Consider the following 23,842-nt stretch of genomic DNA (forward strand, 5'->3'; position numbering starts at 1 on the left):
GTTTGCATACCAGTTGTTGTTTATTTATTTTCTAGAACATACTTGTTTCCACCTTATTCACTATTAAACAAATAAATGAACATCACAAGCTAGACCTTACCATAATTACAGGCGTATATTAATCACTGTCCAATGATCTATATCTCTCACAATAAAGGTGTTGATAGGATTAAAATAATGAAAAACGTGTTAAATTTACAAACACTTTTCAGCTGATAAACATAAAACATAAAATGCAGTTTATTAATATCAAACACATTCTTTTAATAATCTTCATTAAGAGATATTATTAGATTAAGTCAAAACTAAAATGATAACTTATAAAAATAAAATTGGGGGAGAACTGTCTGCATGTTTCAAATTTGGGAGAGAACTGTCAGGGGAGGAAACGGTTAGGGAGAGAACCGTCAGGGAGAGGAACTGGTAAGGGAGAGAATAGTCTGTCATTCAAACAGGACAGGATACGTCTTGGGGCCGAAACGTCTCGAAATCGTTCAAACAAGCATAAGTATGAATAAAAGAAAATACACATTATTTTTTTATTTATTTAGAAACAATCTTAAATTTTATTAACAAGGGTTAAAAGTGTATTTATGTACAGTTTTTATTTGTTGTTTTTATCCGCATTGTATGTTTAATGTTTTCTTTACATCCACATATTCATTAATCCTATTTTCCTTAAGGATTATTTGTTCTATTTTACCTCCCTGCTTGAACGTGTAGTTTGTATTAGGTTTATTTTGACGGGGCTTCTAAGATAATTGAACAGCCACAGTCAAGATTATTTAAAAAATATTCTGTAATCCTATCATTTGGATTCAATAAGAAATTATTGATGAAAGAAAAACTGCCAAATTATTGAATTTCTGGAAAGTTTTCCTTTGTTCTGTTCACTGTTTAGTTTATCGATCTATATTTCTGTATAGTATTATGTATGGAGGTCAAAATATCTCGTTGTTTACGTTTTGCTTCCTCATCATAAATTATTTGACATTCATTATTTTCATCCGGTGATATAAGCATCTCACATGTTCTAAATCTTTTATTGCAAATTATGAAACAGGTGTTTTTCCCTTTTCTTTCTTATGCATAACATTTGAGCCTTTTAAGCTAAATGCTAAGATTGAAGTAAAAACCTCTAATTTTACAGATCTCTAGAAAATCTGAGGGTCAAGATGATTACCGTCAAGATACAGAACTTTAAATAATTTATGGTAAAACACCTTAGAACGGTTAAATCTTTGACAATTTTCTAATGAATGTCAACAACGAAGAAATTTAAAGTGAGCCAGACCTTGATTTACCTCATTTATTTTGTTTTTACAGTTACGTACGTTTTTAGTAGCAAGCAACATTTACCCTTACAAATTTTTCCATACAATTTTTTATCTGTTGCATAACTCAAGAAGAAATGGACATGAATCAAACTAAAACTTCATAAATAGGCAGAATATATTGTGGGAAAATGCATGAGAATTTTGTCTCTCAAACGTACATAATTTTTACAATTTATTTCACTTTCGACCAGTAAGATGATAATTAACAAGAAAAAAGCTTAGAACAGCGGCAGTCGGTCGGATGCTTCATTATTAACTTTTTCAAATCTATATTTTTATTTATTAAAAACGTTTTATAGTCAGCTGCCTGCCATACACGGACGTAGAGCTTTAGAATACATATAAACTCCCTGATAAATGAAGTTTTTTTTATTTCATCTTTTCCGTTCCATAATTCCTAATGGTGATTTCTATACTTTGGGGTAAAATAAATATCGCTAAAACACGCGAGATTCAGTGACGCAAAGCAGCGAGAGAGTTCATCGATAAAATTTATTTTACGTTAGGTAATTTATAAGTAGTTTAAGTTCATTTTCTATTTTAGAACTTAACCAAATTACAATAAATTCAGTCGATTTTCTAAAACATATAACGATTACTTTTCAAAGCATCAAATGTGATGGAAAACGTAGTAATCGCTTGTTGTTCACCAAGATTTCGTTGTTGTTGTTGTTGTTGAAACTTGTAAATCTCTGTATTAGAAGGTTGTTTGGCCTGCAAGTCACATTATAATTTCTCTGATTATTTTATTTCAAAAGTCATTGTATTATAGTGACTATATCCTGAAAGAGATCTCTGTGTCATGTACAAGTCTTACTCCTCAAACATGTAGACAATTCTCTTTCTTCTGCCCCTGACAGTTCTTCCCAAATTTGAAATATGTAGTCAGTTCTCCCCCTAAAAATTTTTCTATTATATAATATGAAAATAGGCAAAGCCTATGAACGGGGAAGTCGGTAAAAAATCCTTTCATTTTTCCGTTTTAAAGGTGTCATTCGGTATTATATGTACCCACTTCCGTTTTCACTCGGAACACTCGACGATTATTATTAATCCGAAAAGTTGAGGTTTGTTACGTTATCGGAATACACCGCCTTTTATCATTGAGTTACATTGTAAATGGCGGCGCCTATCTAGAACTGACACTGAAAATTTCATTGATAGGTATAGAATTCTATATATATATATTTTTTTTTTTTAATTTGAATTTTCTTTTAAATATACACGTGTAGTCTATAGCCGGGCAAGCCAAAGCCCGGGCGGACTTTGACTTCCCCGTATTAATTTTCATATTTCATTATATAAAAGGCAGAGATCTCTTGAGATTTTGGCTCTAAAAATGAAAATGGCGCAGGAAAATTGGCAGCAAAGGACCAAAGGCGTCTTAAATTTGTTCTGGACTTGTATAAGCACAGAAACAAAACCTGTTTGTAGAATATCCAGTCCAAACCAGTACAAAGAAACAGCGACAGGTTTATACTGATGTTGCAACTCAACATGGCGTTGTATAGGTGGTAGTCACACTATTTACTCCCTTACCAGTTCCTCCCCTGTGTTGCACGTAGCTCAAAAATTATTGGGCCTAGGGTCATGAAATTTTACAAAAATGTTGATCAGCATGTGTAGTTTTGCACCTGGGTATTTTTGTGTGGATTTGACTTCCCCGTATTAATTTTCATATTTCATTATATGAAAGGCAGAGATCTCTTGAGATTTTGGCTCTTAAAATGAAAATGGCGCAGGAAAATTGGCAGCAAAGGACCAAAGGCGTCTTAAATTTGTTCTGGACTTGTATAAGCACAGAAACAAAACCTGTTTGTAGAATATCCAGTCCAAACCAGTACAAAGAAACAGCGACAGGTTTATACTGATGTTGCAACTCAACATGGCGTTGTATAGGTGGTAGTCACACTATTTACTCCCTTACCAGTTCCTCCCCTGTGTTGCACGTTGCTCAAAAATTATTGGGCCTAGGGTCATGAAATTTTACAAAAATGTTGATCAGCATGTGTAGTTTTGCACCTGGGTATTTTTGTGTGGATTTATTTAGTATTTGTAGAGAATTTTGTCCTTGACTTTAGTAAAAATTTGCAACTTTCAACTTGTGTGACATGTAGCTCAAAAGTATTTGACCTAAGGTCATGAAACTTTACAGGCATGTTTATCAGCATGTGAAGTTGTGCACCTGGGGTTTAGCTTGTGAATTTATATGTTTTGTCAGAGTTATTGCCCTTGGCTTAGTGAAAACTTGCAATTTTCATTATTGTCATACGTAACTCAAAATGTATTTAACCTAGAGTCATGAAACATGACAGTAATGTTGATCAGTATGTGTAGTTGTGCACCTTTTGTTTCTCTTGTGGTTTTATCCAGTATTTGTAGAGTTATTGCCCTTGACTTATTAAAAACGTTTCATTATGTTGTGTTATTTTTTCTTTGATTGCTTGAGTAAGAATCAACCAACTTGTTCATGCATAGCTCAAAAAGTATTTGACCTTTAGGCCTGAAAGAATGTTGGTAAGCATGTGTACTTATGCACCTTATGATGTGCTTATGGATTTATTCAGTATTTGTAAAGTTCTCACCCTTTACATAGCAAAAGATTTTTAGTTTTCAACTTGTAAAACATGTAGCCAAACAAATATTTGACCAAAAGTCATAAGATTGACAAAACAGTGGAGTGTGGGGGCACCCATGGCCCATGGACACATTTCTAGTTTGTCCTAGAAATGTAATACAATTATTTTGTTTTGTATTCCAGTTACAATAAGATGACAGACGTCAGTGACTTAGACAGGTGAGTGTCTGTTTCATGTATTATAACTAGTAAACTACATCTCAATAAGCTTAAATTACATTAAATTACATAGAAAAAATTCTTCTTTATAATAAGTTCATAGAAAGTTTAGATTTCAACAATTTACAAATCAGTGTTTTGCATCTAGAATTTCAAAATTATTGGGGATTGTCCCGCACTCAACAAAAAAATGTGGGGGGCATACATTTACCTAACAATATGAGGTACCGAAAAGATTTCATTTATTTTACGTTCAGGCATTTTTGACAGCTTTCGTCTGCCCGCCCCACAACGGAAAAAGAAAAAAACAAATATTGATGAATACTTGTAAAGTGCGCAGATCAAACCATCAATACAATGCCTGGTCAACTGCTACGGGCAATTTAGTATGCATTTTAGCAATTACCATGAGTGAAAACAAACATGGCACAACTGTTCAAGATACGATGAAGATTACCTGAATTAAGTTAAAAGTTTGTTAGATGAGCGACTTGGTGCACATTGACTTCATTAAAATGGGCGATCTGCAAAAAATATGCACAAATAAAGCTAGATGCAACTCTGCAACAAATTGATATTTTATAACCCTGATGAAGACTTGTGAGATTCAAAACGTCAGTTATCATCATTAAATAAAGTCCTGTGTTGATTGTTTGTTCCACTTTTATTAATTTTCTAAGTATACAGAATATATACCACAAATAAAAGTTTGCAGTGATTTTCCTACTTATATAACAGACTTTGAAAAAAGGCCTCTTCCCAATTGAAATTTTCTTTAAAATCATGCAGTTTTCCCAAAAATCTGAACTTAAACCAGCTTTTTTACTTCCCGAATCAGCAGTTTTAGCAATAATTTTTCCCAAAATCAAGAAGCTAAGGCCTCTTCCCAATGAAGTGAAAAAATCACTGGTTTGCTGTCTATGATGGTTATCATATGTAAAATTACACAACAATGAACATTAAAAGACTGTGAATCAAAATGTTGATGATGCAAAGGCTATTATTTTGTTTGGTTTTGAACAAAAATTGAATCTAATTCAAAACTGATAAATGATTGAGTCATTATATTATTTTGTCTTGCAGACAAATTGAGCAGCTTCGCCAGTGTAAAATAATCAAAGAAAGTGAAGTGAAGTCACTATGTGCAAAGGCACGTGAAATACTTGTAGAGGAGAGCAATGTACAAAGAGTTGATTCACCAGTCACAGTAAGTGTGTTTTGTATCTATTCAAATTGTCAGTTTACTCAGTTATATGACAAACTTTCTTGTGTATGTCAAGTGCTAGCTGCAAACATTTAAATTACTTTGTTATAAAGGTTGACCATTTCTGTTAATCAGTCACATTTATTTTTTCTAAAAGTTCTAGATGTACGAGGGATGTCCGGAAAGTTCATATACTTCTTCATTTTTTATTGTATAACAATACATACGTTGTACAAATTTTGTCAGCAAAAATATACATATCTAGCGAACACATTTATCAAAAATTACTGAACTGTGACTTACGTTTGTATTTTAACAGCATTTACATACAACATATATACATCGTCATGGAGCACTTTGACAACGTCAACGGCGTCAAATTAACTTCATGTTTACCCGCTATTCAATTTTTTCCGATTTCAACAGCCATGTTACCTGTCTGGCGTATACTTTATTCATGTTATAATGCTTTTACTTTATGAATTTCATATTTTAAAATATTATTTTAAAACAAAAGTGTCACTGGTTCCCATACAATGTGTGAGATGTCAAAAGGATGTTGTAACGCACAATACGATATTTTGCCCATGCTCTCTTTTGTCGTCTGGAGCGTTTCTTATACGATATACTGTCATCGCCGTTTCATAATCTTGTTTGACATTAAAACATAGTTGCCTTTAACATCTCATGGTTGGTTTTGTTTTTAAAGTAAATATTAAAATCTCAGTTGGTGCCTTATTAGCGTTGCTATGAAGTTAAATATCATTACGTTGCTCCGTCCGTGAATTTGACGTCATCTTTGCAACACAAAATTTATGCACCTTCGTTGCCTATAATCGTCGTTAACAAGTTGTTTATTTGCGTATGACGTTATAATTTTCACTAAATATTATGTAATAGTATCTTGTAATGTCACAAAATTAAAACGAGAGTTTGCATTAAAATTACAACTTTTAGCAACTTATTATTCGTGTAGCTATCGTCATGAAATCAAAGTGCTCCGTGATTCGTTGATTATGTTGCCATGGTGATCAGCGCTTTGCGAATGTTACTTTTATCATGTTTTTTTAATTTAGAAATATGTAGCAGATAAATACTTTAGCAAAATATTCAAACATCATATTGATGTGACTGCTTATAATAATTTTATAGCCTTGTCTACGAACTTTCCGGACAGCCCTCGTATATTTGAATTCTATTTCAGGTATGTGGAGATATACATGGCCAGTTTTATGACTTGAAGGAGTTGTTCAAAGTAGGTGGAGATGTGCCGGACACTAACTACCTATTTATGGGCGACTTTGTTGACAGAGGATTTTACAGTGTAGAAACTTTTCTACTTTTATTAGCTTTAAAAGTAAGTACATGTACTAGATCTTCGTAAGACTTAAGTCAGTGTATTTTAAATTAAGATGAAAGTCCAGTATGGAGATATGATGCTACTAACAGCAGACTGTATGGTTTCAATTGTATGATGCAAATCATATCAAATATTAATAAATTTCTTATTTTGCTTTCATTTTATATATATCACAGTATAGAATTGCCCACTAATTTGGGATAAAATGTGTAAGTGGCCAAGCAACTCAGTAGAGCTGAAGATTGGTATCTTAAGGAACTCTTTGAAGTGGCAGCACGGCCGAGTGGTTATGGCCTTTCATGATCTTGAATGAGAGATAGTTTATTTTATAAAAAAAGTCTATTTACTGATTAGCTGATTGTATAATTAATATAGAACATGAGTGATGTCTGTCAGTTCCTTCATTGTTTGTTGAGCTGTATTAGTAATTTGTTAACATTTAAGCTGCTGAATCTCTGTAAATTAATGTTCTGTCTTATTAAAGTTTGTCAGCCATTAGTATAGAACTTGATCAGACTGAACACACTAATCAATTTCAGTTTCAAATAAGGGTTGAAATTTATTAGTTAAATCACTCCTATTTGATTGTTCCAAATTCAAAACATTTTCATTAAATAAAAAGAGTCAGGAAGGTGGTGATTAAAACAAATGAATTTGAATTTCTCTAAGCTGCAGTTAAAGCCACTTTACAGCATAATTTTAGAGCAAAGGACCTCATTTGCTAATGTTTTGGTCATTTTGAGCTAAGGACTTCAGTTGCTAATATTTTAGCCGTTTCTTCCCCAAAAAAATTTGCATACCTGTATCTATATATATTGTGAAGAAAATGTTTTGGAAAAGCAGAAAGACAAAATATGTAGGGATATGATTTAAGAAAGAGGGTAGTTTGGTAGACCTGAAATGAAGCAATGTTTTGTCCTCAGAGTAGTTTGTAGTTCATTTTATAAAGTTTTACTGGTGTTTATTATAGGTCAGATACCCAGACAGAATAACGTTGATACGAGGGAACCACGAAAGTAGGCAGATTACACAAGTATACGGTTTTTATGATGAATGTTTAAGGAAATATGGGTCAGTAACTGTATGGAGATACTGTACAGAAATATTCGACTACCTTAGTTTGTCAGCCATTATAGATGGAAAGGTATGGAATTTATGTAACTTTAAAACTAAATTTATTCACTATGTGCATCATTCATTAAGTCAATTCAAGCGTGAGGTTTATAAATAGGAATCATTATGTAACAGTAGTGCAAGAGACAAGAATCAGATGGCACGTCATTACCATCTATCATGGCCTGCACTGTTTGCTTTTCAGTCTTTAAATTTTCTTTTAAAATCATAAATGGCTCTGCCAGATTCAGTCATTGAATTTAAGATTTTTGAATTACTGGCCTGAATTCAAATTTTGAATTTATTCTACTATATATTTAACTAAATTTTCTTAAAATTTACACTGGCCTGAACTAATTTTCACTGGCCATGGGCCACCGGGCCAGTGCTAAATTCGATAACTGCAGATTGAAAGTTCATTTCAGATATTAGTAATACTACTAAGTATTTATCATGGTAAGGTTAAAAAATCTCATTGACATATATTATAGTCGAGAAGAACTTTAAAGACTAGCTTTAAAGCATGCAATTCTTATGTTATTGCAGATATTTTGTGTACATGGAGGTTTATCACCATCAATACAGACATTGGACCAAATACGATCTATAGACAGAAAACAAGAAGTTCCACACGACGGTCCAATGTGTGACCTTCTCTGGTCAGACCCTGAGGGTATGTCAAACACTTATTGACTTGTATAAAGAAATGCAACATTTAAATGCCTACAAGATTTATTTGTAATGACAGGTTGTCTTGTTTTATCAAATAAAAAAGGGAAAATGTATGTTCATCAGTTTTAAATTTATGCATATTCATAGTGTAAAAAAGATTTTGGAAAGAAAGTTTGATTTCAGATATCTTGGTTTGGGGCATATAAGTGCATTTTAAAGGAATTAGCAAATTTGAAATCCATAGTTTTGACATGGATTTATATGTGAATAGATATCTGTTATTTTGATATGTTTGCTTTGGAAATGGCCCTGTATGTAAAATGGAATTTTTTGTTTTAGATATGCAGGGTTGGGGTGTAAGTCCACGTGGTGCAGGTTATTTGTTTGGTAGTGACGTAGTCTCCCAGTTTAACACAGCTAACAATATAGACCTGATATGTCGAGCACATCAACTTGTCATGGAAGGCTACAAGTGGCATTTTAATGAAACAGTCCTAACAGTATGGTCAGCCCCAAATTATTGCTACAGGTGAGATGTTTACTCTCTTTTATCATCATTAGTCTCTCCATGTCGACTTGTTAGACATTAGTTGGTCTGTGTACCTTTGTTTTGTGCTGACATGACAGTAATAGTATATGTATTAATGTGATGATTTGATTGAAAATGAGTCCCTGATAAATAATTGATATTTTGATTGAAAATGAGAAAGCATTTTCCCTGATCTATATAAAATGACACATGGAGAAATTGTAGTTAGTAAGGTGGCTTTCTGATGTTATGTTTCAAACCAGCTGAAAATTGCTGGTATCCATCAAAGATAAATAAAAACGGCCACTTTACATAAATGTAATTATTTTAAACCATATCATCAGCTACAACTTCGCTTTCTGTGAGAAAAGATGCTATCAAGCATAAAAATTTTTTTTATGAATAATGACTGATGGTTTTCCCCACATTTGGTAATCTTTTGTCTTTATGGTTTGATTTCTGTTATTATTTATCATCTTTGGGTTTGATTATTTGACTGATACTGCTGTGGGATCTAATTTCACTAGAGATGTTGAATAATTTGATACTGTTAGATTAATCATGTATTGAAAGCAATGTGCTTAGTTACAGATTTATGTTAATTTGTACGAAACAATAATTGTTTGTATGAGTAAAAAATTTGTCAAGTCTTCAAAATCAGTGATTTATCAAAGCCTAGGGCACTTAATACTATCATAAATGCAGACATTTCTCTTACATTGTTAGTTATTTGATAGAATTTTGGTGATTAAAATAGAAATAAGAAATTGTCAAATTTTTCAGAATATATACATTTCTTATATTTATCTTATGTTTGATGGTTTGAAGATTTATTATACTCATCTAGATGCATGCTGCTTTAAGTCAAGCACATATGTATCTTAAAACTTACATTAAACTTTTATTTTGATTGATATATTACAGATGTGGTAATGTAGCGGCTATATTAGAACTAGATGAACATTTACAGAGAGATTTTACTATATTTGAAGCTGCCCCACAGGTATACTTTATTCATTAAACAAATTTGGATAGGACTGATCTTTCTGTTTTTGTAATAAATATTATTCAGAGAAACAATTTTATTAAACCAAAAAATTTATTGTTTAGACAGATATATTTTTAGATTGACTATTCGATAAGAATAAGTAGAGCTGTTCTAGTCACCTGAGTGTCGGCGTAACCACTTATGTTACAGTTTTTGTAACACAATAACATGTGTACAGAATGTAAAAATAACTTTCATAACTAAAAGTGTTTGTGACTTTGAATATTTGGTTGCAGCAACAAATATATTATGAGATTTCAACCAGATGTCATGTCTTATATACTCTGGGTTTATGAAATATAACAGAAGTTGTTTTGATATATTATATAGTATAGATTTGTTAGTAGATACAATCACTGCAGAAACATTTTAGATATCATCCACTTAGTGCACTAATGGGTTTACCCCTATTACTTATTAATAGGAGTCTACACATTTCTGCACGAAGGTTATGGTATGCAATACAAGCCAATCTTAACTTAAAAATATACTTGGCTCATCTTTTAGTAAAATATTTTTATTGCAGAAATTTATTTAAGTACGTGAAATTCTTACTAATTATGTCTAATTTAAATAATCGAATGCACAAACTGTGTATTGGAAACTGCATTCCCAATTACTAGTCAAGCAAAGTTGGCAGTTTCTTAAAAAAACTGCTAGTTTTTTAGCTCACCTGTCACAAAGTGACAGGGTGAGCTTTTGTGATCGCTTTTCGTCCGGCGTCCGTCGGTCCGTCCGTAAACTTTTACTTTAAATGACATCTCCTCATAAACCACTAAGCCAATTTCATCCAAACTTCACAGGAATGTTCCTTTGGTGGTCACCTTTAAAAATTGTTCAAAGAATTTAATTCCATACAGAACTCTGGTTGCCATGGCAACTGAAAGAAAAAACTTTAATTATCTTCTTTTAAAAAACCCAAAGAGCTAGAGCTTAGATATTTGGCATGAAACATCTTCTAGTGAGTGTCTACCAAGTTTGTTCAAATAAAAGCCCTGGGGTCAAAATTGGCCCCGCCCCAGGGGGTCATTGATTTTCCCTATATGCATATAGTAAAAACTTAAAAAATCTTCTTTTAAAGAACCAAAAGAGCTAGAGCTAAGAATATTTAGCATGAAACATCTTCTAATAAGTGTCTACCAAGTTTGTTCAAATAAAAGCCCTGGGGTCAAATTTGGCCCCGCCCCAGGGGGTCATTGATTTTCCCTATATGTATATAGTAAAAACTTAAAAAATCTTCTTTTAAAGAACCAAAAGAGCTAGAACTAAGATATTTAGCATGAAACATCTTCTAATGAGTGTCTACCAAGTTTGTTCAAATAAAAGCCCTGGGGTCAAATTTGGCCCCGCCCCAGGGGTCATTGTTTTTCCCTATATGTATATAGTAAAAAATTAAAAAATCTTCTTTTAAAGAACTCAAAGAGCTAGAGCTAAGATATTTAGCATGAAACATGTTCTAATGGGTGTCTACCAAGTTTGTTCAAATAAAAGCCCTGTGGTCAAATTTGGCCCCGCCCCAGGGGGTCATTGATTTTCCCTATATGTATATAGTAAAAACTTAAAAAATCTTCTTTTAAAGAACCAAAAGAGCTAGAACTAAGATATTTAGCATGAAACATCTTCTAATGAGTGTCTACCAAGTTTGTTCAAATAAAAGCCCTGTGGTCAAAATTGGCCCCGCCCCAGGGGGTCATTGATTTTTTCTATATGTATATAGTAAAAACTTAAAAAATCTTCTTTTAAAGAACCAAAAGAGCTAGAGCTTAGATATTTAGCATGAAACATGTTCTAATGGGTGTCTACCAAGTTTGTTCAAATAAAAAACCTGGGGTCAAAATTGGCCCCGCCCCGGGGGTCATTGATTTTCCTTATATATGTGTATAGCAAAAACTTAAAAGTATTCTTTGAAAAAACCTAAATAGCTAGAGTTTAGATATTAAGCATGAAACATCTACTAGTGAGTGTCTACAAAGTATGTTCAAATAAAAGCCCTGGGGTCAAAATTGGCCCTGCCCAGGGGGTCATTGATTTTCCTTATATGTGTATAGGAAAAACTTAAAAATCTTATTTGAAAAAACCCAAATAGCTAGAGTTAAGATATTAAGCATGAAACATGTTCTAGTAAGTGTCTACCAAGTTTGTTCAAATAAAAGCCCTGGGGTCAAAACTGGCACCGCCCCAGGGGTGTCATTGTTTTTAACTATATGTGTATAGTAAAAACTTAAAAATCTTCTTTTAAAAAACCCAATGAGCTAGAGTTTAGATGTTTAGCATGAAACATTTTCTTATGGGTGTCTACCAAGTTTGTTCAAATAAAAGCCCTTGGATAAAATTTGCCCTGCCGGGGGTGGGGGAGGGCAGATCATTGTTTTTCATTATAAGTGTGTACATCATGAAACATCTTCTTATGGGTGTCTTCCAAGTTTGTTCAAATAAAAGCCCTGGGGTTTAAACTGGCCCCGCTCCGGGGGCCTACATACAGGTGAGCGACCTCAGGGCCATCATGGCCCTCTTGTTTAATTACACTATGTATTCATACTGTGTCTACCTGTAGTGTGAAGAGTTCAAAACATTATACATATACTCCGTGTGCACTCAAAATATGTTAATTTGATCTTTACAAAGGAATTGTGTAGCAATTTTCAAATATCAAATTTGAGCCTTATACAGCTTAAAATAGATGAACAGGTTTTTTGTTGTTTTTTATTTGCACAGTTAAATAGAGACCTTATTACATTTTGCAGGAGTTACGAGGTATACCTTCCAAAAAGCCACAGCCAGACTATTTCTTGTAGTGAATGAATAGTGAGAAGATTGATGAACAAAAGAGTTATAAATGATGGAGAGAGACTTTATATCAGATCAGATGACTGCCTTTAAACAAAACTACAGTCTGATTCTTGAATCTTTATAAATATTTCAAGGGTTCATTACATCACTGTCATAACTTTTATCATTCTAAGTCCAAAGAGTTATGGCAGCGTTGACTTTAACTCTTGTCTATACCAGTAACAATCAATTCTGTGATAATGCTAGTTTATTTTTGCTGCAACAAAATTACCAGCTTTACTTTTGGTATTTAATTTACTGGAAATTTTAAATGTATGGTATGTAATATCTAATAAAAATGTTTGTAAGAAGCAATGCCACTTAAGTAAGCAAGGTACACGTGTACTAACAGTTTTGGCCAAAATTATATCCAGTTATTTTTATTTCTTTTTACATGTACATGTTTCAGTACAGTGAAAACAGTTGTCATTGTGTTCTGGCATTGAATTTTGTTTTGACATAATTGAGCCATGCCATGACAAAACCAACATAATGGGTTTGCAACCAGCATGGATCCAGACCAGCCTATGCATCCATGCAGAGTGATCAAGATCCATGCTGTTTGCTATCAGTTTCTCTACTTGTAATAGGGTCCGGTTGGTAAGCGAACAGCATGGATCCTGATCAGACTGCGGATGCGCAGGCTGGTCTGGATCCATGCTGGTCGAAAACCCATTATGTTGGTTTTGTCGTGATGTGGCTCATTTCATTATTAGCAGTTTAAGTACAAACTGTGGTGCATAAGTTAAAAGATATTTTAATTTGAAATATGTTTTGAGAAAAAGTCAATATGTTTTATTTCTTACACTGTTGATGTGTTGCATATTTGAGACAAATCACATTGTTAGTTTTTCTTTAGAAACAATCTAGGATAAATTCAATTCATTACTTATTATTCAATGAAATAATAATTTTGCTTATCTTAATATTGTTGAAAAGAATATAGATCAATTTCTTATAATAACAAAGGGTTGGAGGTGGAATAGCTTATGAAAAATAAAATTGATCCTGAAAAAAAATAATGAAATTGTTCCCATGTACAAAATTTAAAAAACCCATTAATTTATGAGCTGTTATCTATATAAATTGGACCACAATCTGCTAAGTGTATAACAAAAGTGTATAGTACGGTTTTAACTAACTGCTGAATGTTCTATAGTTTTTTTAGTCTCTTATGTATCAGTATTACAATTACCGTAACAGATATAACACAAGATTCTTAGTAAAAAATCCATCTGTTTGGTTGTTTACTTGAGTAAGATTTTTTTTCTTGGTTACATATTTCAGTAAAAATCATCTGCTTTTTTCTTTCTCAAGTTTAATTTAATTATAGACATTTTCATCAAGTAAGATCCATTTCCTTATTTCTTACACATGATTTGTAGGGATATTTTCAAAATATATGCTAACTGAATAGCAAACAGTGCAGACCTTGATCAGACAGCACAGATATGCCAGCTAATCTAGGTCTGCACTAGTGGCATGGGTAATTATCTTGCCACCAGCACGCTTTGTGTTCGTTAGATCCATCGGCTTTTATTTGAGTCTTAATTTAAGAAGAAATTTGCAACAATACATGATACATGCTGTCTTTTAAAATAAATTCAGCGATTGTAAATATTTGTAAAATAAAGATTTTATTGTGTTATATTGTCTCAGTTTGTTGTCCTATTTTTTTCACAGTCTTTTTTTACATTCTCTCGCATATTTATAGTGAAAAATTGTCTTTACTGAAATGCACTTCTGTGCATTGAAAAAAGTAAACATTTCAATATGTTGCTGACTGCATAAACTATACTTTCTTATCTTCCTATTTGATTAAAACTTACTTTCTTGAGATATGTACAAACATAGTGTATTTATTCAGCATTACATGTGCTTTTTTATGGGAAATAACCATCAAGTGCTTATTAAAATGGGAAGTCTCAGTTAATAACATTATTCACAGAAGCAATATTTTTTTTTTAAAAGACACATTAAGAGAGTAATTCAACTCTATTTCATGAAACTGGTTTTGGTTTTCCTGGAAAGTTGGACTAAACTGTCATGTTAAAGTAGTTTCTAGTATATTTCACATGCATCTAATGGATAAAAATATCAAAAATGTCATCAGAAAAGAATTATTTAATAGCAATTTCTGTTCCGAAATATTTCTCTTGCTGTTATTTTAAGAACTCAGATAATTTAATATTTTCGGTTTACATTCTTTGTCCCATTTTGCAACTCTGTTTTTTTTTTACCTCATTGAGACTGTGTTGAAATCAAAGTTATCAACCCAATTGTACTTAAATCTTAAGTTGAGAGCTTTTAACTGTTACATTACCCCTGAATAAAAGTGAGTTAAAATGGGAAACTTGCATTCATTCCAAGGTTTTTCCCAGATAGTGAATACTTTTTTAACGTTTACATTTATTTTTGTGAACTAGGAGAAAAAAAGAATTGAAATAGTTTTAATTTACATATGTGTACATTTGACTATTGTTTAATCACGAAATTTGATTAATGTTCATGTTTATATTTCCTGTAATTATATTTCATTGAATTCATTTTGTACAGAAGAAATGTTTGTGTATAGAATTCTGAGTCTTGATTACATATGATTTCCTTCCTTAAGATGAGTTGTATTTTCCTAAGTGATAGAAAAATATGCTGAATTTGTGAATAAAGTTTATTCAACAATGAATTGTACATATGAAAGTTTTTACTGTGAGAATAAAGTACGAGATTTGCAGTTTGTTTTGTTGAATAGAAAATTAGGCAGGTTGAAATATTGATGGTGAAGAGTGAAAAAGCGGTCATAGGTCATAATTTTTTTTTTTAGTTTTCCTGTCTAAAAAATATTTACTTTTGAGGCTAACCCTTGTTTTTAACATGTACCTTTATGGACTGATATTTTAGATTTTTGGTATATTGTTACTTTCTATGGAACACAACCTGTGGGTGGCATATAAGGTCAATTAGGTCAAATTTGAAGCTAAAATTAGATTTTCCAAAATATCCAACTTGTCCATAATCAGGGAAGCATTCAGTGGTGGTACCAACACATGTATTATATTTGTCAAGGGTATCAACTGAAGCAAGCCATATAATTAATACTTCTTTTCTTTTGACTTATTTTAATGAAAATGAAGCCAGGGACAGATGTGTTTAATTCTCCACAAATTTTTCCCCCCACATTGAGATCTGAAATTTAGCGTCCTCCTGACTCTGTATGGAATGAGGTGTGTTGTGATTGGCTATATTTCAAGAGTTGACTGCAAATTTGTTGTAACTTCCAGTTGGCTGCAAAACTGTTGTAACTTATATGAAATAAAGAAGGACCAGTCACCCCTCGATTTGGTGATTAGTGGGAAAATATCCCAAGTTCAATTCAGCCAAGTAATGGAGGTCACGTGTGAAATTATTTTTGTGCCTTCTGAATATATAACAAATCAATAAATCACTAGTTAATAATTATTTACAACTGTAAAATTTTGACATAATTAAGGTCTAATATCTTCAATTCAATTCTTTACTTCACTCATTTCATGTTAAACATGGCATAATGATACTTGATTTGTGTAACATTACTTAAAAAAGACTTTATTTTTTTTGTAGTTTGGCCTTAGGATATTGTAATTTTTATCTTAAATGCTGCAAGATTGTCTAGATTTTGAATTGTTTTTATCAAGTTATAATTCAGTTTTTATGTTTCTGATGAATGTCAATTTGATGCCTTTTTGCAATATATTGAAATTTGATTAAAATTGTCATGAATAAATGATTTCTTGTTGTTTTTAACACATGCAACAATGTTATGAAATACTGTATAAAGATCCTGTAACACATTTTGATCATGGTTTTATTTCATAAATATGATGTTCAAATTAAGATTTGTCAATATTGTAAGTTCCAATAAGCATTATTTATACAGATATTACCGATTTTAATATTTCATGTAAATAAAGGGAGATAATTAGAAATTTATTTTCTATAAATTCTAAGTCAATTTTCCAATAAGAAATGAATGCATATAATTTATTGATTAAATATAATGTGCTTCAATATTTGCAGTACACATTTTACATATTCTTCTTATATATACCATATTTCATGAAAAACGAAAAAATAACCTTTTTATTTAATTTCATTATCAAAGAAAAATGTTTACGAACCCCCTAACTGCAATTGTACAGCGCGCAGTAATATAATTAGTGTCTTGTTTTGCACGCGATATTTAGCGCTACATTGTGACGTCACGTAAACAACTCTTTAAACGTCTATACAGCTTTAATGACTGAATTAAAGATATTGGTGTTCGGATTTATTTTCTTCGTTAGACCATTTTCTATCATTCTAGATAGTTTTCAAATCAAAATTCAACAAAAAGTTGTTATTTATTTATCAGATTTTTCAAACAAAATGGCGAAAGAAGTCACTTAAAATAAATATGAGTTTTGACTCCGCCCACTTTCATATTTATATTTCATATTTATTTTTAAAAAATATGAAATATATTTGACTGATATAGCACCATATTTCATGGGTAAAATTAAATAAAATGGTATTATTTATATGCTGTCAGAAGAAAGGTTTTAGGTTTGGTGGCAAATTGTCTCTTTTGTACTATTATTTTTACTTCCATAAAGGGATAACATTATTTATTACATACTTACAAATGAAATATTGATGAAATAAAATGCGTATTTTTATTTTCCGTATTTTCACTGTAAAAAAATATTTTTCACTACAATGAAACATATTTTCCGTATTTTCACTAGTGTCTTGCCAGACTAATTTCTTCTAAATTCTAAGGGAATTCTTCCTATTCATAAGGTTAAGAAAGAGAAGAAGTATATAATAAACATTTATTACATGCTTTTGAGCGGATAGTGAAATTCTAGTTTATAGCTTATTTCACGGTGAAATAATAAAAATATAACTTACACACAACAAGAACAATGTCACGGCATGATTATATTTTCACTCATGGCTAAACAACTCGTGAAAAGCTATGCTGTTCACTGTAAAATATATTTAGATCTTAATGCAAAACAAACAAATATCTTCTGTGTTAAAAATCTAAATGCGCCGCAATTAACATAGAATCTGACATTTTTCATTAATTCATGAGCAAGCATATATACGACGGGCACATTTGATTAGTGGCAACAAATCAATTTAACCGAAAGTACATGTATAATATACCGTTGGAAAGATTATTGATTTTTCAAACCAACGGTCCTTTTTCGCACGATTTGCACGTGCAATAAAGTTTTAGCATGTCTGGTTTTGTATACTGGCTGTAAGCATGATTGACTTGCATTGTGAATTAGACGCCTGAGAGAAATTGTCACAGGGGATGAAACGTGGCTTTATTTTTTTGAGCCCGACAATAAACTCAGTAACAAAATGTGGGTAGGTGAAAACAGCGATCGCCCAGTTGTCGCTCGACGTACCAAGGAGCGTGAAAAGAGTTATGTACGATCTATTTTTTTGACAGTAGCCTGAGAGGGATAGTGTCACCGGAACATTTAACCGTGACCATGTTTTCACTGCGGTAGTTAATGAACCAAGCTTATTTAGAGGAGCAGAGGTACATCCTGCCCATAGTCCTGACATCTCTCCTTGTGACTTCTGGTTATATCCGTACATCAAATCTTGCCTTTGCGGTCGCCGGTTCGAAATCTGTAGTGCCGTCAGAAGCGCTCTCCCAATGTATAAGCAGTCAACAGTTCAAAGTTGGTTTGTCGGACTTGATTCTGAGGCTATCAAATGTGTCGAGGTCCATGGTGAATATTTTGACGGTCTCTACATTACTTATCATTTTTCACAGGTATGACTTATTTATAGAAACGCGCTGCCGTTGCCACTAATTAAAATATACCACTGGAACGAGTATTCATAAAATTCTCGTAAATAAACAATCCAGAAATACTAAAGCTCGCCAGACAGCATTTTTATAAGTCGCTTGTCATTTTCTTCAGGGTACCGTTGTATCAACAAAGACAGTCGTAACTGAGATCTTATTTTACGACCGAGCCTGCGTTGATAAAACGGCACCCAGATCTTGTCCGTAAAATAGATTCCTCTAGTCTAGTCAAATTTAATATCGTACATTTCCGTTAAATTCATAACAATTTTGTGCTTAAAAAGACAACCACTTCCCGTAACGCATTGCTTGATTCAATGAGCAAATGTTGTTACAATTAAGTGAGATGTGAATACGGTTACGTCTGTAGACTAGTTCCCTAACTGTCTAAGATTCACTCCGCAAACGAACGTTACGTTGTTGGAAGCAGTCTAGTCTTTGTTACGTCATAGCAGCGTATGACGTTATTACGCTTAGCAATAACTTTATGTTACTTAGAGAATTAAAGATGCCAAAGATGTTGTGATGGATAAAAAAGGATTTGAAGGTTGGATTTTTTTTTGCGTTTTATTTTACCTTTTCATATTGTACTTATTACATGTATAGTTTTTATTGTGTCAATTGATAGTGACGCACAAAGTCTAGGTCCCCAGCAGTGGTTTCACTCAGTGGAAGATAAATAGATTGAAGTCCATTACGCGCATTTTACGTGAATTAGTAAGATTATAGAAGTAATAATTTCCCTTTAAATTAATACACATTAACTAAAACTTATTGAAGAGTAAATTTGTTAGGGGATATTTTAACGTATGATTTACAGACTCGTACGAAAATGATACAATTTTAAATGTTCTGTTTATGAAAGGCAACCTTTTAAATATTTACTAACCGTATTTTACACACGGATTTCCAAAGCGAAAAGGCGAAAAGCAAAAGGGAACAATTGGTTTTAATAAACACATTCGTGTACAACTTCCAAATGAAATTCCGATCTCTGCGAGATAAAATATTAATTTACAGATTTTTTCTTGAATATACGTTTAAATAATTTCTGATTATTGTTGTTGTATAGGTGACGTATTTTGGAAGCGTTATCTCTTGTTTTATCTTGCTCTGTGTTCTATTCCCCCCCCCCCCACCTCCCTATTCATTTTCTGCCCTTTTTCGTAATTGATATGGTGCTCAAAACTAAACTTTAGTTTTTAAAAACGCCGGAATTCATTGTAACTAACGTGGTAAAAACAATTTGAAATTGATAAATCATAATAATTTCAGATTTGGAAATAAATGCTTCAAAATAGTGTCACAGTTTTCCATCACTGTGTGCTTTTTTTGTTATCTTCATTTCATTTATCTTTTAATTCTTAACAATACGGAACAATCTAGTCAAACCAATATCCATAGTTAAAATATGCCTCTTTATAACAGCATTCAATGTTATATAACTCCCAACAGATATTTGTTCTTTTTTATATTTTCCCTATCATTGTTATATTACTAACATTAAAACATGTACTCCACCGGATATTCACTATATGATCTCTTTTATCATCCTTACAATAGGCAACGTGAGCATTTTTATTTTCATGCTGTATGACAAAGAGTTGAAACAATGTATCACAGCAGCAAGTGGAACTGCTAAATATAACAAAATGGATGAAAGCTTTAGAAACGAAAAACTGAAATTAGGCTTATATCTATGATATCGTACTAAAATTATAAAACTGGCTGTGTAAATAAGAAAGTGCTGAAACATTTGAGCCGCGTCACGACAAAACCAACATAATGGGTTTGCGACCAGGATGGATCCAGACCAGTCTGCGCCTCCGCGCAGTCTGATCAGGATCCATGCTGTTCGCTATCAGTTTCTGTATTTGTAATAGGGTTTGTAAGCGAACAGCATGGATCCTGACCAGACTGCGCGGATGCGCAGGCTGGTCTGAATCCATGCTGGTCGCAAACCCATTATGTTGATTTTGTCGTGACGCGGCTCATTTATAATTTCTTGTTTGTAGGAGAAAACTCCTTCCGCAACATGTTTCATAGAAAAAAGAAGGATAAAAGCTATCTGTTGAGTAAGTATATAATCATGTATTTCGCGCTGTTATTTTAAACAAATATACAGTCTGTCTCATATCGGCCCTTCACATATTTTACAATGGACAGACTACAAAGTAGATGCCAACTGAATATTTCTCATTGTGTAGACAAATTTTTAAAAGAAATGATTTATTCCATGAGTATGACATACAAATGTCTAGAAACGAGTTTTTCAAAAAGTTCTACTAAGTTTTATTACACATTCATGCGGGTCATCCGTTTCTATAATTATTATCACAACGGCTAAAAAAATATATTGATGTACATTTTGATTCTAATAAACCAATTAAGAAGATAATAATTATGTGGGATTCGCTCAGCAATATCATTGTACAGTAGAGATTGTATGCAAATAGCCGAATGAAAGTATAAAAGTTTTTCATTTTATACATGTATTTTCTTTATCGTTTGAATAAAGTCACTCCTAACTCCATGTCAACTGGTTTACACATTTTCATATACATATAGCAAATATATATTCGGATTTTCCCGCATGATCCGTAGAATCTCGAAGCCTATTGAACATAAAAAGTAATATTATAATTTTCTGTTAATAGCTGCGCTGAAACAGTTGACAATAGCAACAGAAGAGCAGGTTTCTGTTATAAAATCTCTGACAGATCAGAACAAGATTTATCAAGATTGGCACCAAGTACAAGAGACATTACTCAGTAAAGCAGCTGAACTGCAGAAGTTGAAAGGTGACACCTCTTTCTAAAGATATACTATGCTCATTTTTGAGTGAAATAATTCTATGGCAAAAAATTATTGAAATCTATGAAATTTTAACTACATGTATGTATAATTTGAATTAAAGACTGTATAAAATATGTCTACGACGCTGTATTCCATTTTACAGGTAAGGTAAAGTTGGTACTTTCTTAAAAAAAACTGCAGATTTTTAATAACACTATATTTTCATATTGTGATCTTCTATAGTGTGTAGAGTTTAAAGCATAACATATCTACTTTGTGTGAAGTCATATTTACAATGAGACGGTGTAGTAATTTTAAATATTTTTAAATATCAAATTTGAGCCTAATATATCTTAAAATCAAATCAAATGTAGGCGACTCAGTCATTAAATTGGCATTACTATCACATGGCAATAAAAGATAAAGTGGGTTATTATCTATATTATCAAAATAAAACTTTAAGAAAGAAACTTAAACTTATAACACTAGCCCAAAGTGTGTGAATAATTGACCCTCGAAGTGCTGCGATTGAAATTGCGTCATTTGTGTTAGGCTGGAACTTTTAGTACGGAAAAAAAAAAAAAAAAACAAACATAAAAAACCTGTTACCACCAACATTTTTGTCCTACCTACTTTCAGATCAAAACGAAACCCTCCAAGAAAACTTGGTTACAACACTTGAAAGGTTAGAAAAAGCCAAGGAAGAGATTTTTGCTAAAGAAGAACGAGAACAACACTTTGAAGAAGCCAACAATAAACTCTCCGAAGATCTAAAATTAAGCGCAAGAAATTTAGCAGAAACACAAACGCAGCTTGCTCTTTATCAAGGTATTAACCATAAACATGCTGTCTTTCTTGAATATACTTGTCCAGCTTACACTTTAATATCTGTCAAATATTTTTTTTTTGGAGATATCAAAATGAAAATATGTGTGAATTTGATCAGTTAACAGTATAGAGCCCGGTCAGATCTGCAGACTGACTCGAATCTATACTGGTGACTTTATTATTTTTTTCAACGTATATATGGAATGATGTGTATGAAAGGGAGATAAAAACAATCAAAGACGATAACTTTCACAGAGTCAGAAGGGTAACTGCACGAATATTTATGATTATTTCAGACTAAAATGTTATAACATAACATAAAAGTTAACATAATATATTTTAACCTACGAAACCGCAAAGACAGACACAAAAAACTAAAATTTATCTAAGACAGACACCAAAAACTAAAATATATCTATCTCGTATTATATTTTATTCAACACTCTTTAAACAAAAACAAAACAAAAACATAAAGAAAAAGAAAAACAAAGAAAAAAAAACCAACAACATGAGAATACATGGACCAATTATTTGTAAGTTGTGATCCGACAGGACTTTTCTCTAATTTTAGAAAGATTTAAATACGCCGACGAAGAAAATAAAGCTCTCAAAACAACCTCCGAAAAGTACAAAGTTGAGCTCGAGGCGATAAAGTCAGAATTTGTTGACGAGCATATGAAGTCAAAGCTCCTTGAGCAGGAGGTCGTTTATCACACAGGTAAGTACCTTTTTTAACCTTTGGCTAAAATAAAGCCATAATTTTTGCACGGAAAATATGTCAACGTCATTGTACCGTTTGTGGCACGTGCGCCCTGCATGATGCGAAATAATATACAAATTCGGACTTTTAGCTGATGTATGATGTGATATGTACTGAAAAATATATATCTATATTGACCGAGGCAAAAGCGATATCACATCATATTCACCAGCTAAAAAGTTCATATCTGTTTTATTGAATAATTTATAAATAGCTATTATTTGGTGCAAGGGGACGTGAGGGATGTTGCACTTTTTAATTATCCCTCATGTACAGACTCAATCAAACCAAGATTTTATACTGCTTAGCAGCAGTGTGAAGTGTTGTGTGGCATCTGAAAAAAAATGCCCATAATAAGTGTTGAAAATTGAGTACCGCTCAAGTCGGTGCTAGGGTGCATGAGGGACGTTGAAGTTTTTCTTTATCCATGCTGATCGCAAACGCATTATGTTGGTTTTGTCGCGACGCGACTCATATTATTTCGGAGAGGTAATTTCAGGCTTTATATTCGTTCATTTTTAAGAAATGATGGAGTTCAATAATAAAGCACGTTTAGAGATGACGAGGCAACTTGAAGACATGCGCGAAACCATGCGCAAAGAACGGATAGGAGCAATCAGTACAGAATTAAGTATCGACGCTGAAAATGAATGCCTGAAGTTTGACGTCCATTCTCTTTCAAGTAATGTTACCTTATTTTTAAGCTTCGGAAAAAAAA

At 32.4% G+C, this 23,842-nt stretch overlaps 2 protein-coding genes across 4 annotated transcripts in view; both read left to right on the plus strand.

Annotated features, from left to right (window-relative positions):
- Positions 1 to 1,776: 1,776 nt before the first annotated feature.
- Positions 1,777 to 13,397, plus strand: LOC132730229 (serine/threonine-protein phosphatase 4 catalytic subunit). 2 transcript variants are annotated; one of them, XM_060716106.1, is made up of 9 exons: positions 1,777 to 1,843; positions 4,099 to 4,134; positions 5,218 to 5,341; positions 6,543 to 6,695; positions 7,669 to 7,842; positions 8,358 to 8,484; positions 8,823 to 9,012; positions 9,937 to 10,015; positions 12,805 to 13,396. In XM_060716106.1, exons 2-9 carry the CDS (start codon positions 4,109 to 4,111, stop codon positions 12,853 to 12,855), a joined length of 924 nt encoding a protein of 307 aa, XP_060572089.1. In that variant the 5' UTR covers positions 1,777 to 1,843; positions 4,099 to 4,108; the 3' UTR covers positions 12,856 to 13,396. The 2 variants fall into 2 exon arrangements, with proteins under 2 accessions (XP_060572089.1, XP_060572088.1); XM_060716105.1 differs by lacking the exon at positions 1,777 to 1,843 and having other exon boundaries at positions 12,805 to 13,397.
- Positions 13,398 to 19,184: 5,787 nt separating this feature from the next.
- Positions 19,185 to 23,842, plus strand: part of LOC132730231 (coiled-coil domain-containing protein 69-like) — a 31,249-nt gene continuing 26,591 nt past the window's right edge. For both annotated transcript variants that reach the window (XM_060716108.1, XM_060716107.1), the window contains exons 1-6: positions 19,185 to 19,287; positions 20,756 to 20,815; positions 21,398 to 21,541; positions 22,176 to 22,364; positions 22,936 to 23,082; positions 23,648 to 23,806. In XM_060716108.1, the coding sequence (XP_060572091.1) occupies positions 19,266 to 19,287; positions 20,756 to 20,815; positions 21,398 to 21,541; positions 22,176 to 22,364; positions 22,936 to 23,082; positions 23,648 to 23,806 (721 nt within the window). In that variant the 5' untranslated portion in view covers positions 19,185 to 19,265. The remainder of the gene's footprint in view (positions 19,288 to 20,755; positions 20,816 to 21,397; positions 21,542 to 22,175; positions 22,365 to 22,935; positions 23,083 to 23,647; positions 23,807 to 23,842) is intronic.

Source organism: Ruditapes philippinarum, unplaced genomic scaffold, assembly GCF_026571515.1.
Source record: "Ruditapes philippinarum isolate M1 unplaced genomic scaffold, ASM2657151v2 ctg4129_1_1_1_1, whole genome shotgun sequence".
NCBI classification, from domain to species: Eukaryota; Metazoa; Mollusca; class Bivalvia; order Venerida; family Veneridae; genus Ruditapes; species Ruditapes philippinarum.

Coding starts and splice junctions, on each gene's coding strand:
- LOC132730229 (XM_060716106.1), top strand. CDS start 4,109: ATGACAGACGTCAGTGACTTAGACAG. Junction 6,696..7,668: donor TACTTTTATTAGCTTTAAAA/GTAAGTACATGT, acceptor TGTTTATTATAG/GTCAGATACCCAGACAGAAT. Junction 8,485..8,822: donor TCTCTGGTCAGACCCTGAGG/GTATGTCAAACA, acceptor TTTTTGTTTTAG/ATATGCAGGGTTGGGGTGTA.